Source organism: Moschus berezovskii, chromosome 1 (assembly GCF_049115385.1).
Source record: "Moschus berezovskii isolate FMDL1 chromosome 1, NW_MosBer_1.0, whole genome shotgun sequence".
Classification (NCBI taxonomy): Eukaryota; Metazoa; Chordata; class Mammalia; order Artiodactyla; family Moschidae; genus Moschus; species Moschus berezovskii.
In genome coordinates this window covers 160,493,296-160,511,952 of record NC_142460.1, presented here as the reverse complement: position 1 = coordinate 160,511,952, position 18,657 = coordinate 160,493,296, and the positions used below count along the sequence as shown (strand labels likewise).

General features: G+C 39.9%; 1 protein-coding gene across 1 annotated transcript in view; it reads right to left on the bottom strand.

Annotated features, from left to right (window-relative positions):
- The window catches only part of ACAD11 (acyl-CoA dehydrogenase family member 11), a 123,257-nt gene that overhangs the window by 95,693 nt on the left and 8,907 nt on the right, over positions 1–18,657 (bottom strand). The window contains exons 2-5 of the mRNA XM_055413627.2: positions 10,477–10,576; positions 7,001–7,126; positions 5,830–5,991; positions 3,145–3,309 (exon numbers count right to left, since the gene is read on the bottom strand). Of these exons, the coding sequence (XP_055269602.1) occupies positions 3,145–3,309; positions 5,830–5,991; positions 7,001–7,126; positions 10,477–10,576 (553 nt within the window). The remainder of the gene's footprint in view (positions 1–3,144; positions 3,310–5,829; positions 5,992–7,000; positions 7,127–10,476; positions 10,577–18,657) is intronic.

Genomic DNA, 18,657 nt, shown 5'->3' with positions numbered 1-18,657 from the left:
TCCAGTTTATTTATCTGTAACTCCATTTTGCTTTCCAGATTTTGAATCATTTTCACAGTTAAAATTCGAAATTCTTTATCAGGTAGGTTCCCTATATCTTCCTCTTTTGTTTGTGTTGGTGGGCATTTATCCTGTTCCTTTACTTGCTGGGTATTTCTCTGCGTCTTCATCTTGCTTATATTGCTGTGTTCGGGGTGGCCTTTCCGTCTTCTGGCTGTTTGTGGAGTTCTCTTTATTATGTAGTTACCTCATTGTGTGTTGGGTTGGATGGGTGACTTGTCAAGGTTCCCTGGTTAGGGAAGCTTGTGTCGATGTTCTGGTGGGTGGAGCTGGATTTCTTCTCTCTGGAGTGCAATGAAGTGTCCAGTAATGAGTTTGAGATGTCACTGGGTTTGGAGTGGCTTTGGGCAGCCTGTATATTGAAGCTCAGTGCTATTCTCCTGTGTTGCTGGATAGCTTGCGTAGTATGTCTTTCACTGAAACTTGTTGACCCTTGGGTGGTGCCTGGTTTCAGTGTATGTATGGAGGCATTTGATGAGTACCTATCAATTAATGTTCTCTGGAACAGGAGATCTCTGGTGTTCTCAGGATTTGGACTTAAGCCTCTGCCTCTGTTTTTCAGTCTTATTCTTGCAGTAGGCTCAAGGCTTCTCCCTCTGTTACTTCCAAGGCAGTTCCTTCTGTTGAAAAAGCTCTTCTGTTTTCTGGTCTCCTCAGTGTCTAATTCCCGTCCTGACACCAGGATGCGGTGGTGGACACTTTTTTTTTTTTCCCAGCTCACCTGTTCAGTCCTGCTGTGGGGAGGGAGGAACGCAGCTAACAAATATCCCTGGCGTCTGTGGGGAATGCTCGCTGTGTCTGGGCTACACTGGAAATGCTCCCACTTGAGGCATGTGTGCTTTCCCTGTTTATCCTGTTTAGGCTCTAGGTTGCTCTGCTGGGAGCTGTCCGTGGCTGGCGCTGGGTTGCATGCACTTCCCATGTCTGAGTGGCTCAGGTTCAGGTCCTCGGGTACTCCACAAAGGAGCAGACCTGGCTGGGCCTGAGTTTTGTGCCTTCCCCGGTCCTAGCAGCTCAGGTAACCAGGCGTTTGGCGAGCACGGTTGCTGCGACTTATCGCCTTCCCGGTCCCTGCCACTCGGTTTTCTGGGAGTACAACCAGCGCAGTTTCTCAGGCGGATATCGACCGGCCTGAACCCAAGAAGTCCTGGCCAGCAAGGAAGCCTGCCTGCAGCTTGGCACGGGAAGCCTCTCTGGGGCCACGGCTGCCCCTGCCTCAGCGCTGGCTGCCCTCCCCGCCCGAGTCGGCGGGGGCTGGGGGATGGACCGCCAGCTGCCGTCTTGCTTGGCTCAGTGCCCTGTTCTGTGGGCGGGGCTGGCAGAGTCCTGGGTTGGGGCTTTTCGCAAGCTTTTCCTAGCCTTTTCGCCTTTTAGCTGCAGCTTCTGCTTTGGTATCTTAAGTTCGCGCCCTCAGTTTGCCCTGGGGCGTTCAAGCCCGATTCTTCCTCTAAGGTTCTCCCTCTAAGCGCCGCCACCCATTCTCCCTCTAAGCACAGCCGCCTGCGCCTCCCTGCCCAGCCCCCGCCTGCTAGTGGGGGGCGCGGGCGTCTGCGCTGCTTCTCCGCTAAGAGTTTCCTCTGGGCACTTAGTCTGTGAGTTTTAATTATTTATGTCTTTTGTCTCCCAGTTATGCGGCCCTCTGAGGTTCCACTCGCCAGTGTTTCCAGGTGTTTGGAAACTTTTCTCTCTTTTTTTTTTTAAGCCTCCCTTCCCGGGATGGAGCTCCGTCCCTCCCTCTTTCGTCTCTCTTTTTACCTTTTATACTATTTCCTACCTCCTTTCGATGACTATGGGTTGCTTTTCTGAGTGCCTGATGTCCTCTGCTGGTATTCAGTTGTTTTGTGGGATTTACTCAGTGTTCAAATGTTCTTTTGCTGATTTTGTGGGGGAGAAAGTGGTCGCCCCCGTCCTATTCCTCCACCATTTTCTCGTCCCCCTCCAAACAAAAACCAGATCCTATTTTAAAGCATAAACTTTTACAATTTTTCTATGTTATAAATTAGTGATCTTTCTTTTCCTATTATATATTTAACAAAGTTAGAATTCAGAATTCATCCATGCCATTAACAAAAAGTTACATGCACACAAATACATATAATTACATATACATAAATTAAATATTCAAACTGACTTTTGAAAAATTTCCTGTTTTAATGGTAAATGTGCTCATATGTGTTTATATTTGAACTTTCATAGATATAGTACTACTTTGAATTATGACAACAATATAATTTACAATGCTATTTTCCCCCATCCTCTTCCTACAGGAAAAGAACATGAAACCGAGAAGCTCAACACATGAATTTTTAACAGCTCTTCTGGTCCTACAACATCTCAGCATTCTGAGAAAACTAATGAACCCAGAAAATCCTGCCCTAAGGAGCAGGATTCAGGGAACTGTAAATCTCTCACATCAGTGTTAGAAATACTAAAGGCAAAATGTCTTGCCCAAAGGCATGTAGGTAAAGAGAGAACTGAAGTACTTTCTTTAGTCCCACCACATTCCTTCAATTCTAGGCCTCACTATGCTCAGTGGAGGAGGATTATAGTTTTGATTTGTTTGTACTCTTTATGAAAATTACATTCAGACATTTATACAGAGCAAGGTTCCATTAACTTCATACATGTTCTTTTGAAGCCTCAAAGGAATCTTTTGGAATTCTGTCCTCTCTGAGCTAATAATAATCAAATTAAAAATTCTTCATCAGATAGGGGAAAAAAATGAAAATGAACCAGAAGAGCAAGAATATGGATAAGCTAAATATATTTTAGTAGTTGGAAAACAACTAGTTTCTTTGAAGAAAGCAACAACATGTATGTAAATTCCCAAATTCTTTTAAATTAGTTTACTACTTTATGAGTAAAGGCCAGTATGAGACCTGGCCTTAAAGATAAGATGATACCTATGCCAGAAATCTACAAGACTCATTTCCAAAAATTGTGAGCGGTGAAGATAGTCTTGAATGTAGAGGAAGAATGGGGATGGTTTGGGCTTTTTCAGCACTCTAGGGGAACATCTATCTACTTAGTACTTGTATCCCAAGTCAGACATACTCAATTTATTGTAAACAGGGGTTCCAATACCTCTTTAGGGTGGAAAACGATGTTATCTAGTTTGAAATCTCCATGAATCAAATTTTCTTCATTGTCATTATCTGGCAAGTTTTTCATTAGCCAGTCAGATAGCTGGTTCATGGCAGGGATGTCCTGATGAGCTGCAGCTTGATATTGCTTTGTCCAGGTTGATACCTAAAGATAAATAAATTTTAAAATTGACAGAGCTGAAAGTAGAACATAAGATTCAGCAATTTTAAAATTAAAACAAAATTCAATTATATAAAATTTGGGTTCAGTCTTAAATACTCAGGAAAAATGCCTATGATACTTATCTTAGTCTAAAACACTCACATAGGCCTAAAAACTTCAATGCTTAAGTTTCTCTTCCATCTAGTTCCATTCTACTTACCTAGACTTTTATCAGGGGGAAAAAACACTGGCCTACGAATCAAGAGGTGGAAGAAACATCAACAACTTCAGATATACAGATGATACCACTCTAAAGGCAGAAATCTATGAGGAACTAAACAGCCTCTTGATAAGGGTGAAGGAGGACAGTGAAAGAGCTGGCTTAAAACTAAATAAGGGGAAGGGGTGGGAGTAGTGACAGATTTGCTCTTCTTGGGCTCTAAAATCACTGTGGATGGTGACTGCACCCATGAAACCAGAAGACAATTGCTTCTTGGCAGGAAAACTATGACAAACCTAAACAGTGTGTTAAAAAGCAGAGACATTACTCTATCAACAAAGGTCTGTATAATCAAGGCTAGGTTTTTCCAAGTGGTCACATATGGTTTTGAGAGCTGGACCGTAAAAAAAGGCAGAATGCCAAAGAATTGATGCCTTCGAACTGTGGTGCTAGAGAACTCTCCTGAAACTCCCTTGGACATCAGGTAGATCAAACCAGTCAATCTTAAGAGAAATCAACACTGATTACTTGTTGGAAGGACTGATGCTGAAGCTGAAGCTCTAGTACTTTGGTCATCTGGTGCGAACAGCCCACTCATTGGAAAAGCCCTTGATGCTGGGAAACATTGAGGGCAGAAGGAGAAGAGGGTGTCAGAGAATGAGATGGCTGGATGGCATCATCAATGCAATGGATGTGAACTTGGGCAAACTTCAGGTGATGGTGAGGGACAGGGAGGCCTGGTGTGCTGCAGTCCATGGGGCCTCAAAGAGTCAGATACGACTCGCAACTGAACAACAATAGGAATCAAGAGATATAGGTTCTACCCTTTATAAGGCAATTATTTTGTAGAAGGAAAGAAAAAAAAGAACAAACATATACCTACATATGAAAAAAAATAGAAAATTTATGAAAGGGTCACAAGAGACAAGTAGTCTCTGAAAAATGTTATATGGGGATTAGAAAAAGAAGGGAGACTTTTATTTCTCATTTTAATCTTTTTTTTTTATTACCCATAGAATCGTCTAAAGAATCTTTGAAATATATTCAGTTCAGTTCAGTTCAGTCGCTCAGTCGTGTCCGACTCTCCGCGACCCCATGAATCATAGCACGCCAGGCCTCCCTATCCATCACCAACTCCCGGAGTACACTCAAACTCATGTCCACAGAGTCGGTGATGAAATATATTACAGACATGAAAATGTAAAGTTTTTTCCTATTTTTCTTAGAATTGAATGCAATTAAGTCAAGCTATTCTCAAAGTCCTCCACCAATTGAAATAATATTTACCTACTTATCTATCTCTCTACTTTCTAAGGTATCTCTGTTCAACTTAGTACAGTAAAGACTTTCATCTTTGGAATCAAAGAGAACTGGGTTTAAATTATGTTTAAGCCACTTATTTGTACATTATTTAATACCTTCAAGCCTCAATTGCCTCATGTGCAAAATGAGGGTATTAATATCTATATAATAGGATTGTTACAAAGATTTAAAAACATTGGGTCCATAATTCATCTAGCATGTGACCTGGTATATAGTTAGTATTCTTTCAACCTTACTTTCTGTCTCTCTTCCTTCTGCCCCCTGAAAAAGACATATGTACAAAGGGAAACAGCCCCGTACTTATCTGGTTTTGCTGTTCCTATGATGTGAAATGCTCATCATCTTTTCCCTATCACTCTAGATTTTATTCTTCCTTAAATATACAGTACAAGACATATCTTTCATAGGAAGCTTTCTTCAACTTGAGCAAGGGCATACTTGTATCTACCCTCTGAATGGAACAGCTCTCAAGATAAGTAACAAATAATTTACTCCCAGATTACATACTCTTATACCATTTTCAAGTTTCATGTAAATGAGTTTCATGTCGAGGTGTCTCAAAAATTTTAAGTTTCTTTAGGGGAAGAATTGATTTCTATTTTCTTGAAATTTGACATAGTACTTAGCACGTATTAAACATACTTATATGCTTAATAAATATTTGTTTATTAAACACATGCTTAACAAATATTTGTTAAACTAATTTAAAAAGGGAAAACTGTATAGAAAATGTATTGGTAAATTAAGTGAAGAGATAGAAATAGCTTTACATTTGCATTTATATACATGCTGTCAGTTTTAGAAGCTTTTGCTGATCTAAAAAATATAAAATTATTTTATGTTTAAAATAAGTCAATCTGAAGGTTCAAAGTTATAGCCAGATTTCAGAAAAGTATAAAATAATAGGCTTTTATTGTAATTAAAAATGTATATTTTGTTTCCAAAAATTTGAGAAAAGAAACTCTGTGTGGATGCCTTACCTGTCTTTTGCAATACCCAACACCTCTACCATATCCTTCCAGCTGCAATGACTGTATATTCAAGGAATGTAACTGAGCCAAGATTTCTATCATGGCCACATATATGGCTGAACGTTCTGCTGGGCTAACTCCAGGAATTGTCAAATCACAAAAGATTCGGCCCTATGGAAGCAATTACAACAGATAATTTAAAACAAAATAAATCTTTTCATACAAATTATTTGCTGTGTCATCATACTCTGCTTCCTACAAAAAAGATTAGGTACAGTTTTGCAACCAAAACCAATTCTTTGAAGAATGTTCCAGGGCTTCCCTGGTGGCTCAGATGGTAAAGAATCTGCATACAATGCAGGAGACCCAGGTTTGATCCCTGAGTCAGGAAGATCCCCTGGAGAAGGAAACAGCAATTCACTCCAGTATTCTTGTCTGGAGAATCCCATGCACAGAGGAGCCTGGTGGGCTATAATCCATGAAGTTGCAAAGAGTCGGACACAACTGAGCAACTAACACATATATGCCACAGGGGAAATACAAGGATACACCAAGATTAACTTAAAGGACAAAAACTACTCTCAAGTAACATTTTACCAAATAAAAAATCTTAAAACAATTTGGATTTATTGTTATTAATGGATTGGTTTTTTATTTGGAGTAGTTTCTTTCCCTCTACTATCTGGACAGTTTAGTTATTGCCATTACATGTCTCTTTACTGACACCTAGAGGAAGAATAGGCCAATATGCCGTAATTAGTAAATATGTTCCTAGTTTATCTCATTCAAATTGTGTTCTCAAATTAAAATGAAAGTTTAATACAAGACAGGGAATACAGCCAGAGTTAGTGGAGTATAACCTTTAAAAATTCTGAATCACTATGTAATACATCTGTAACATATAATATTGTACATTAACTATATCTCAATAAAAATAACTTAAAAAGCAAAACAAAAATAAAAACTTCCATAAAGAACCAATCCTGCTGATACCTTGGTTTCAAACTTCTAGCCTCTGGAAATGAGAGGATACATTTCTGTTGCTTTAATAAAAAGAAAAAAGGTTTAAGCCCTTGCAAAGCAAAGTACCTAAAATGCTGACTGATAAACTATCATTTATTAACATGTAATTTCACAACTAAAAATAAAAGCAACAAAGTACAATTAATTGTTAATTTACCTGTACATGTTCCATCACATAAAATTCTGTTCCAATGACAGACGGATCACTGCAGTACAATAAAGGTTTGGGAACGGGGAATCCAATTGAAAACAAGGCTTTCTGGACTTTAAATTCTCTATCAATCTAAATAAGATGATAGATAATTAAAAATCAGAAATACAGAAATTTAATAATCACTTGTGAGCTAACATTAAGGCTGGAGATTAATTTTAAAACAGTATCAACAAATAAACAATATAACCCAGAGGATAATAATTTCCTTAGTATTGTCCATAAAAGTAGTCTTAGTGCAATTATCACTATTATAAACTAGGCTGGCACTTGCAAAAGAGTCAGACAGAACTTATCAACTAAACCAAAAACAACAATAAAAATTGCTAATTAGGCTAAAAGGACAGGTTTACGCATGGGGCTTAATCTGACAGATAATATGAAGGTGACTGTTTCTGACCATAGTATTTTGCAGATATCATTAAAAACAAAACAAAACACCTTTTTTTCTTATCAGTCCCTGCTTGCTGACTCACTCTTGCTCTTGCTCCCCACCACCAATCCCTCTCCAGTCTACCAAGGGGCTCAGGCAGTCTCTATTTCAACTTTCTGGGTACAGTCAACTAGAGGGTACTGGGGGAGGCCTGTGGGTGCTGGTAGCAAGGAAATGTACCCACTCCGTCTGGAGACCAATGGAGGTACTTGTTTTCAAGGCAGTGGTGTGGGGATTCTTCCTGGTACCCAGAGCTGCCATGGAGCTCAAGATAACTATTGGGTAAGAAGACAATGAGAAGCAACTTGGTACTGACACAGAAGCCCAGTTAAGATAGGAGAAGAAAAGGCCTTCCTCAACCAGGACAGATGTACACGTTTATCACTCAGAACCCAGGGACACAGCTTATAGCAGAACACTGATGCCAACTAATCTGCCTGTAAAGTCCCCTTCCCCAGACTCAGGCAGTGGTGGCTGATCACTTCTAAGGAGAAGAAACCATGCAATTCACTTTGACCAGAGGGATAAAGCAGCCACTGCTGCAATAACTAGAGCAGGGAAATGACTAAACCCATAACCAAGGTGAGAGCAGTCAGAGATGCCAATAGCTATAGAAAGAATCTGCATTTTCCATTACTGTGATATTAAACCCACCTTTCAGTGGCCCATCTCCAGTTGGGAAGCATGTATAATCTGTTAAACATGATTATAATAATATCCAAAATATGTATCATGATTTTAATATTCTTTTCTCTAAAAATCCATAGATAATATGTTTTCTGAGAAGAATTAATTTTTAACAAAAGTCTTTTATAATTCTTACTAATATTTACAGCATATTATGATTATTAAAATATTTATTTTTATCACCAAAAGATCAGAAGATTATTACATCAAATATGTTAAAGTATTTAGTGAGTAGATATTCTTATAAGATATAATACTGTGCCTTTTAAAACATAATTTAATCAAAGTCCAAAACATCTATAAATAAGCAGCTCTGAAAATATTCACCAGGTGAGTATTTCTAGCTAACTATATACAAAGGAATCAAATCCACAAGAGGACTGGATAGTGGTCAAAATTACGAGCTTAAACACAGCCTTAGATTTCAAACACAAATCCACGATAAAAACAAAAAGGGGGTGGGAATACAATTCAAATGAAATTTTCATCTAAGAAATAAAATGCATTCTCTATATTTAACAATTGTGAGAGTACTTTCAAAAGCAATTTAAATTGTTTTGTGTGTATCAGTTCAGTCACTCAGTCATGTCCGACTCTTTGCGACCCCATGAATCACAGTACACCAGGCCTCCCTGTCCATCACCAACTCCCTGAGTGCACTCAACTCACGTCCATCGAGTCGATGATGCCATCCAGCCATCTCATCCTCTGTCGTCCCCTTCTCCTCCTGCCCCCAATCCCTTCCAGCATCAGAGTCTTTTCCAGTGAGTCAAATCTTCACATGAGGTGGCCAAATTATTGGAGTTTCAGCTTCAACATCAATCCTTCCAATGAACACTCAGGACTGATCTCTTTAGGATGGACTGGTTGGATCTCCTTGCAGTCAAGGGACGCTCAAGAGTCTTCTCCAGCACCACAGTTCAAAGGCATCAATTCTTCGGCAATCAGCTTTCTTCACAGTACAACTTTCACATCCATACATGACCACGGGAAAAACCATAGCCTTAACTAGACAGACCTTTGTTGGCAATGTCTGTTTTTTAATACGCTGTCTAGGTTGGTCATAACTTTCCTTCCAAGGAGTAAGCGTCTTTTAATTTCCTGGCTGCAGTCAGCATCCGCAGTGATTTTGGAACCCCCCAAAATAAAGTCAGCCACCGTTTCCTCTGATTCCCCATCTGTTTCCCATGAAGTGTTGGGACCAGATACCATGATCTTAGTTTTCTGAATGTAGAGTTTTAAGCCAAACTTTTCCACTCTCCTCTTTCACTTTCATCAAGAGGCTTTTTAGTTCCTCTTCACTTTCTGCCGTAAGGGTGGTGTCATCTGCATATCTGAGGTTATTGATATTTCTCCTGACAATCTTGATTCCAGCTTGTGCTTCTTTCAGCCCAGCATTCCTCGTGATGTAGTCTGCATATAAGTTAAATAAACAGGGTGACAATATACAGCCTTGACATACTCCTTTTCCTATTTGGAATCAGTCTGTTGTTCCATGTCCAGTTCTAACTGTTGCTTCCTGACCTGCATATAGGTTTCTCAAGAGGCAGGTCAGGTGGTCTGGGATTCCCATCTCTTCCAGAATTTTCCACAGTTTATTGTTATCCATAGTAAAAGGCTTTGGCATAGTCAATAAAGCAGAAATAGATGTTTTTCTGGAACTCTCTTGCTTTTTCCATGATCCAGCAGATGTTGGCAATTTGATCTCTAGTGCCTCTGCCTTTTCTAAAACCAGCTTGAACATCTGGAAGTTCACAGTTCACGTATTGCTGAAGCTTGGCTTGGAGAATTTTAAGCATTACTTTACTAGCGTGTGAGGTGAGTGCAACTGTGTGGTAGTTTGAGCATGCTTTGGGATTGCCTTTCTTTGGGATTGGAATGAAGACTGACCTTTTCCAGTCCTGTGGCCACTGCTGAGTTTTCCAAATTTGCTCGGATATTGAATGCAGCACTTTCACAGCATCATCTTTCAGGATTTGAATAGTTCAAATGGAATTCCATCACCTCCACTAGCTTTGTTCATAGTGACGCTTTCTAAGGCCCACTTGACTTCACATTCCAAGATGTCTGGCTCTAGGTGAGTGATCACACCATCGTGATTATCTGGGTCATGAAGATCTTTTTTTGTACAGTTCTTCTGTGTATTCTTGCCACCTCTTCTTAATATCTTCTGCTTCTGTTAGGTCCATACCATTTCTGTCCTTTATCGAGCCTATGTTTGCATGAAATGTTCCCTTAGTATCTCTAATTTTCTGCATTTATTATTCAACAAGGAATTTAACATTGCATTTGTATACCATACCTTATGTGCTTTAGGAAGAAGTAAACCAGGTGGTTTTTTTCTGAGTACATATGCTTGAAAGCCTTTCTGGAGATAAAAGGTTGGATTGGACTGTCCTGATCTAGATAAGAATAGAGAAAAGGTCAATAACAAAGATATATTTTTGTTTTTCCCCACATTCTGCTGAAATTTCAGAAGAAAACACAAAATGAAAATAAATCCACTTCAATGCTAGAAAGCCAAGAGGGGTGCTACCAGCCACTGAGAACATTCATTTTTGGATTATATATAGAAGACAGCAATACAGTGGCAGCAGGAAAATCAATAATCTACACAGGTAGAAGAGAAGATCTTACTTCCTGCCTGCAAATCATGAATTTTATCAGAAGTATCCCTAGAAAAATGTCTGCTGCTGCTAAGTCACTTCAGTCGTGTCCAACTCTGCACAACCCCATAGACAGCAGCCCACCAGGCTCCCCCGTCCCTGGCATTCTCCAGGCAAGAATAGTGGAGTGGGTTGCCAATTCCTTCTCCAATGCATGAATGTGAAAAGTGAAAGTGAAGTCCAAGAAAAATGTCCAGATATAAGTAAAGAAAGACTGGGAGAAGAGATTGTACGGGATCTGTTAGAAAATTAATTAAAGGATGATGGAACAGCTGTTCCCTCATCTGCAATTAGAGAAAGAACTCCAAGTACAGCTCTCTGAAATGGGAATTCTGATAAGCAAGGTCCTAGAGTGGATATTTGGGCCAGAAAGTGCAATAGTGCCCCAGGTGACTCACAGACACCAGGGCACTGACTTTCCCTACTCTGTGGACAGAAATTCTCACATGGGCTAAGAAAATACGCTCCAACTGCCAAAATTCTTTAATCTATACCTTCATTTACCCAACTTTTAAAGAATTCAATAGCATGAAAGAGAGGCCTTGAACTAAAAAAGCAGAAGAATTAACCCCTGAGGTAATAGGTAATAAGAGAAAGTTAAAAAACATTTTTTCTGAAGTTTTACCCTAGGCTTCCAGCCTCCATCTGCAAAGAACAAAAGCAGATTGAATGCAGCAGCACCTCCAGTGTTTACATATTACTCAGATAAGCAAGACCCATCCTCTCCAGCAATCATACTAAAAAGTACCATCTAATCCTGGGTGAGTGCCTTTAAGCATAGGAAAGTGAAGATCATTGCCACAGTGTCAGCAAATGGGACAACATCAAGCTGTATTGTTAATCTTTTTAAAATATAAATTCATTTATTTATTTTTGGCTATGCCGGGTTTTCATTACTGTGGGAGCTTTTCTCGAGCTGTGGAGAGTGGGCTCTACCCTCTAGTTGTGGTGCATGGGTTTTTCGTTGAGGTGGCTTCTCTTGTTGCAGAGCACAGGTTCTAGGCCCACAGTCTTCAGTAGCTGCAGTGCAATTGGTAGTTATGGTTTCTGGGCCCTAGAGACCAGGCTCAGTAGTTGTGGCTCACGGGCTAAGTTACTCTGTGGCATGTGGGATCTTCCTAGATCAGAGATCAAACACATGTCTCCTGCATTGGTAGGTGGATTCTTTACCACTGAGCCACCAGGGAAGCCCCTGTGTTGTCTATCTTGACATGGGACAATTTATCTGTGATGCTCCAAAGAGTCAAGTTGCAATGAACCTTACAAAGACATTTTTAAATGCCAAATGTCTGCTTGGATGCATTTCTGATAACGCAGTCATTTATGAAGCACTGGCGTTTTGTGATGGTGAAATATAAAAGGAAAACTAAAAGTTTTTTATTAAATATATAGTTACCATATGACCCAGCAATTTCACTCTAACATATATATGCAAGAGAACTGAAAACATATTCAAACAAAAAATTGTACATGGATATTCACAGCAGTTCTATTTTCAACAACCAAAAAGTAGGAACAACCCAAATGTTCACCAACAGATTAATGGATAAACAAAATATGATATATTCATATAATGGAATATTACTCAGCCATAAAAGGAATGGAGTTTGAATACATGTTAAAACATGGATTGGCTCTGAAAACATCATGCTAAGTGAAAAAAAAAACAGTCACCAAAGGTCACATATTATATGATTCCTTTTCTATGAAATGTTCAGAATATGTAAATCCATAGTTATAGAAAGTAGATTATTGGTTTCCAGGGGATGGGCAGAAGGGGGAATTGTGAGATAAGGGTTTCTTAGGGTGATGGATGGAGAAGGCAATGGCAACCCACTCCAGTACTCTTGCCTGGAAAATCCCATGGATGGAGGAGCCTGATAGGCTGCAGTCCATGGGGTCGTGAAGAGTTGGACACGACTGAGCTACTTCCCTTTCACTTTTCACTTTCATGCATTGGAGAAGGAAATGGCAACCCACTCCGGTGTTCTTGCCTGGAGAATCCCAGGGACAGGGGAGCCTGGTAGGCTGCCGTCTATGGGGTTGCACAGAGTCGGACACGACTGAAGCGACTTAGCAGCAGCAGCAGCGTGATAGAAATTTCCTGGAATTAGATAGTGGTGATGACTGCAGACTATTGTGAATTAATAAAAACCACTAAATTATACACTTAAAATAGTTAAAATTTTAAGCTTAACATAGCATGAATTTTATCTAAATAGACAAACACACAAACAAAACCCCACCAAACTAAAAGCATCTCCTTTGTGCAAGTATCTACTGTCCATGGTTCTAACAAAGACAAAAAAGAAAAAAAAAGAATCCCAGCAGGGGAAGACCATCACCAACACTGTGTACTGTGAACAAAGTACTGGCTACATTTAACCACTCTAACCATCAGACCTCCATATAGTATAGAATCCACTGATGGTATCAATATGATAAGAATCATCAATGAGCCAAAGGTCATAACTATTCTTTAGGACTTGAACAAGACATTTCATACTAAAAGAAATGGATTGATTTATAACCAAACATGTGACACTTTTGATTTGTCGTAAGTGTTCAGTTAGGAACACTCATTTGGTAAACTATTTGAATAGACAAGAAATCACAAAGACTCTTAGCATTGGTTTTACTTAGAAGCACAGGGAGACAGGAGATACAGTATGCCAGCAGGGTAGCGTGAGTTTCTTTAGTAAGGTCCTTACAGCAGGTCTATGCAGCAGTCTAGGATCTACCTTATAACGCCTGTGTCCCTCTGGTGATAGCTCAGGTTTGAAGGAATGAGATCACAATGGATGAGTGTGGGTGCCACCCTGGCTTAGAAGCCTCATGCTCTACACCATGATGGCTCCATCATCTCCAGTAGCAGTCCTCTAGCAAGAGACATGATCAATTTTAAGAACTGATTAAACGTAGAAAAGCCCCAAGTTAAGCCTAAAATATCTGACCAGATACTTAAGCATGAAATATCTGACTGGATACATTTATAGGCCTTCCAGTTCAGATGCAGTTTATCAAATAGATAAATAGATAGTTACTTTCACTGTAAGTCCTCTTGCTTGGAAGCACAGCTGACACTCCACCTTACCAAGTTTCCAGAGTAACAGAGCTAGAAAGTTAATTTGTCTGTAGAACAGGAGAAAAGTTTTTTGTTTTTTTTTTAACATTTTTCTCACAACATGCTAGCCTCGGATCCATGATGTAATCCTAGTGGGTGGCTCTGTCTGCATCTTCAAGCTTCCAAAACTTAGATATTCTTACAAGATTTTTTCAATAGCAAGAAATTTTTAAAAAGCATCAATGCTATTAAAGGTCACATATGTTTGCAGCTATGTAGGCAGCCTAAAGGAAATCTGCCCTAAGTGTTCTTTGGAAGGACTGATATTGAAGCTGAAGCTCCAATCCTTTGGCCACCTGACGTGAAGAGCTAACTCATTTGAAAAGACCCTGATGCTGGGAAAGATTGAGGGCAGGAGAAGAAGGGGACTACAGAGGATGAGATGGTTGGATGGCATCACTGACTCAATGGAAATGAGTCTGAGTGAACTCCAGGAGTTGGTGATGGATAGGGAGGCCTGGCGTGCTGTGGTACATGGGGTCGCGAAGAGTCAGACACGACTGAGTGACTGAACTGAACTGAAGGTAGCCATCTTGTCCCTTGTCTGGAGATAAATTTGAAGTTATTCAGAATTGACTGTTCTTTGATATCACTCCTTTTTCTTTAATTTTGAAACCACTTGTGGAGTCATGACTATTCTGACCAAGTGCACCATAGCAAGCAGTTAATACCAAGTGGACTTCGACCTTCACATCTACTCTCATAATCAGCTTGGTATGCTCATTGAGGTATATGGAATTGAGTGAGCAACGACGCAGGATAACAACCAGCTTGGCAACTGAACTCACAGGCACTGCTACAGCATTCTTTGAAGTAGTAACTTTTTATACTGATGCTGATAGCTCCTCAAATGTACTTGCTGTGGATTAGAGATGGAGAAAAGAGAAGACTAAAAGACTAATATCATGGTGTTTAAGCATAGAAAATATTGAGTATATAGTTCAAAAGACTTAAAAATACAAAGCTGGAGATAAAAAGAGGCAAAATATCCCCCCAAAACTTGCTCCAAACTAGGATTCAGAGACATGGTAGAAGAAGAGATGTCAAGGCAGAATCAAAGGAAGTCAGAAGATTCTTGACAACTGCAATGGAAGCAACAAATGGTTGGCTAAGAATCAGATTACTGAGATGGAAGAATTTAACATCAGCAGAAAGAGCTGGAGAGGGTCCAAAACTCCACCACAGTGTACCAGAGAAAAGGCATCATGATAGGTGCTTTGCTGGGCATTTAATGGAAGTGGTGACTCATCTCCCCAGAGGTGCCTTTTCTGGATCCATGACTGCAAAAATCAACCAACTTGAACAAAACACAATACAGCACATTCCACAGAGTCATGAAGTTTGAAGGACTCTGTTTGTAGGAAGTTGGTTCAGTGACAGTTTAAAAAAAATCATTATTTGAGCTGCTTAATATACTATTCATAATTAATATATTAATTAAATTATAACTATTTAACATATTAACATTATAGACATTTGTCCTTTTCATCATAGGGGACTTCAGTGCAAAAGTAGCAAGTCAAGAGATACCTGGAGTAGCAGGCAAGTTTGGCCTTGGAGTACAAAATGAAGAAGGGCAAAGGCAAACAGAATTTTGCCAAGAGAATGCACTGGTCACAGCAAATACTCTCTTCCAACAACACAAGAGATGACTCTACAAATGAATATAACCGGATGGTCAATATCAAAATCAGATTGACTAAATTCTTTGCAGTCAAAATGGAGAAGTTCTACACAGTCAGCAAAAACAAGACCTTGAGCTGACTGTGGCTCAGATCCTGAACCCCTTGTGATAAAATTCAGATTTATATTGAAGAAAGTAGGGAGAACCACTAGGCCATTCAGGTATGACCTAAATCAAATGCCTTATGATTATATAGTGGAAGTGATAAATAGATTCAAGGGCCTAGATCTGGTAGACAGAATGCCTAAAGAACTATAGATGGAGGTTCATAACATTGTACGGGAGGTGGTGACCAAAATCATCCCCAAGAAAAAGAAAGGCAAGGAGGCAAAGTGTTTGTCTGAGGAGGCCTTACAAATACCTGAGAAAAGAAGACAAGTGAAAGGCAAAGGAGAAAGGGAAAGAGATACCCAACTGAATGCAGAGTTCCAGAGAATAGCAAGGAGAGATAAGAAAGTATTCTTAAGTGAACAATGCAAAGAAATAGAGGAAAACAATAAAATGGGTAAGACTAGAGATCTCTTTAAGAAAACTAGAAATACCAAGGGAACATTTCATGCAAAGATGGGCACAATGAAGGACAAAAATGGCAAGGACCTAACAAAAGCAGAAGATATTAAGAAAATGTGGCAAGGATACCCAGAACTGTATAAAAAAAGCTCTTAATGACCCAGATAACCATGATTGTGTGGTCATTCACCTAGAGCTAGACACCCTGGAGCGTGAAGTCAAGTGGGCCATGGGAAGCATCACTACAAACAAAGCTAGTGAAGGTGATGGAATTTCAGCTGAGCTATTTCTAATCCTAAAAGACGATGCTGTTAAAGTGCTGCACTCAATATGCCAGCAAACTTGGAAAACTCAGCAGTGGCCACAGGACTGGAAAAGTTCAGTTTTCATTCTGATCTAAAAGAAAGGCAACACCAAAGAATGTTTAAATTATCATATAATTGCACTCATTTCACATTAGCAAGATTATGCTCAAAATCCTTCAAGCAAGGTTTCAACAGTACATGAACTGAGAACTTCCATATGTACAAACTGGATTTAGAAAAGGCAGAGGAGCCAGGGATCAAGTTGTCAACATACGCTGGATCATGGAAAAAGGAAAGAAATTCCAAAAAACATTTACTTCTGCTTCATTGACTACACTAAAGCCTTTGACCGTGTGGATCAAAACACACTGTGGAATATTCTTAAAGAGGTGGGAAGACCAGACCACCTTACCTGTCTCCTGAGAAACCTGTATGCAGGAGAAGAAGCAACAGTTAGAACTGGACATTGGAACAATGAACTGGTTTGATATTGGGAAAGGAGTATATCAAGGCTGTATACTTTCACTCTGCTTATTTAACTTATACGCAGGGTACATCATGTGAAATGCCGGGCTGGATGAGGCTCAAGCTGGAATCAAAATTGCTGGGAGAAATACGAACAACCTCTTATAAGCAGATGATACCACTCTAATGGCAGAAAGCAAAGAGGAACTAAACAGCCTCTTGATGAAGGTGAACGAGGAGTAAAAAAGTTGGCTTAAACATTCAAAAAGGAAGTTGATGGCATCCAATCCTATCACTTCTTGGCAAATAGACATGGAAACAATGGAAAAAGGGTCAGATTTCATTTTCGTGGGCTCCAAAAGCAATGCAGATGGTGACTGCAGCCGCGAAATTAAAAGACGCTTGCTCCTTCAAAGAATAGGCAAGACAAACCTAGACAGTGTATTAAAAAGCAGAGATATCACTTTGCAAACAAAGGTCCATATAGCCAAAGCTATGGTTTTTCCATACAGCTCTTACATGTATGGATGTAACAGCTGGACTATAAAGAAGGCTGAGTACTGAAGAACTTTTTTGTGTGTTCAAACTGTGACGCGGGAGAAGACTCTTGACAGTCCCTTGGACAGCAAGTAGATCAAACCAGTCAATCTTAAAGGAAATCAATCCTGAATATTCATTGGAAGGACTGGTGGTAAAACTGAAGCTCCAATACTTTGGCCACCTGATATGAAGAGCTGACTCATTGGAAAAGACCCTCATGCTGGGAAAGATTGAGGGCAAGAGGAGAAGGGGTGACAGAGGATGAGATGGTTGGTTGGCATCACTGTCTCAGTGGACAGGAGTCTGAGTAAACTCAGGGCTATAGTGAAGGACAGGAAAGCCTGGAGTGCTGCAGTTCATGGGGTTGCAAAGAGTCAGACACGACTTAGCGACTGAACAAAAACAAATAGACGTCTGTATACTGGAGAAAGAGAATAATACAGGTTCACTTTATCCACATAATAAATAAATGGAAAGTGCTATTCATGTCAAAACACAAGCTCTTTTTTATATTGGCATCAGTTGTGGGGGAAAAAACAAGTTCACTAGGAGTACTTAGAATAAGACTGCCTATCCCCATTCCCAAACACCTATCTCTTCCTACTTCCCATTACTCATAGCACTGCTGTCTTAAAACCACCAGGACTGGTCTCATGATGCTCTTTATCTCTGTTTATGTTATCAAAAAAAAAGACCTACATGCTCATGTCACCACTTATCCACTGCATTATAATTCCCATAAGGCTCTATACAGTCCTTATTTAGTCTTCTCACCCCGACCCTCATGCCCCCAACTCCCAACACCTTTACATCGTGCACCCTGAAACTCACTGTCTTTCAGCACCACAATCACATACAGCTCCAATCTCTTCTCCAAAAGGATTCTTCACCTTCTTGCTCTAACTAAAACCTGAATGTTCTATGAGGATCCTGTTTCCCTTGTCCCTTATGTGGTAGATTTTGCCCTATATCACTCATCCAGTGACCTGGAAATGGAGTCTGTGTCCTTCTTGATACTCACTGCAAGTTCCAGGTTCTCTGCCCTTCCTCCTGTCTAAATACCTCTCCCCCAGCTTTGAATTTCATGTCATAGAGACTCTGCCACCCTCCACCCATTCTTGTTGCAGTTACCCACTAATTCATAGATGATTCCCCCTCAATGCCTAAGGATTTTCACTCTAACACTTTG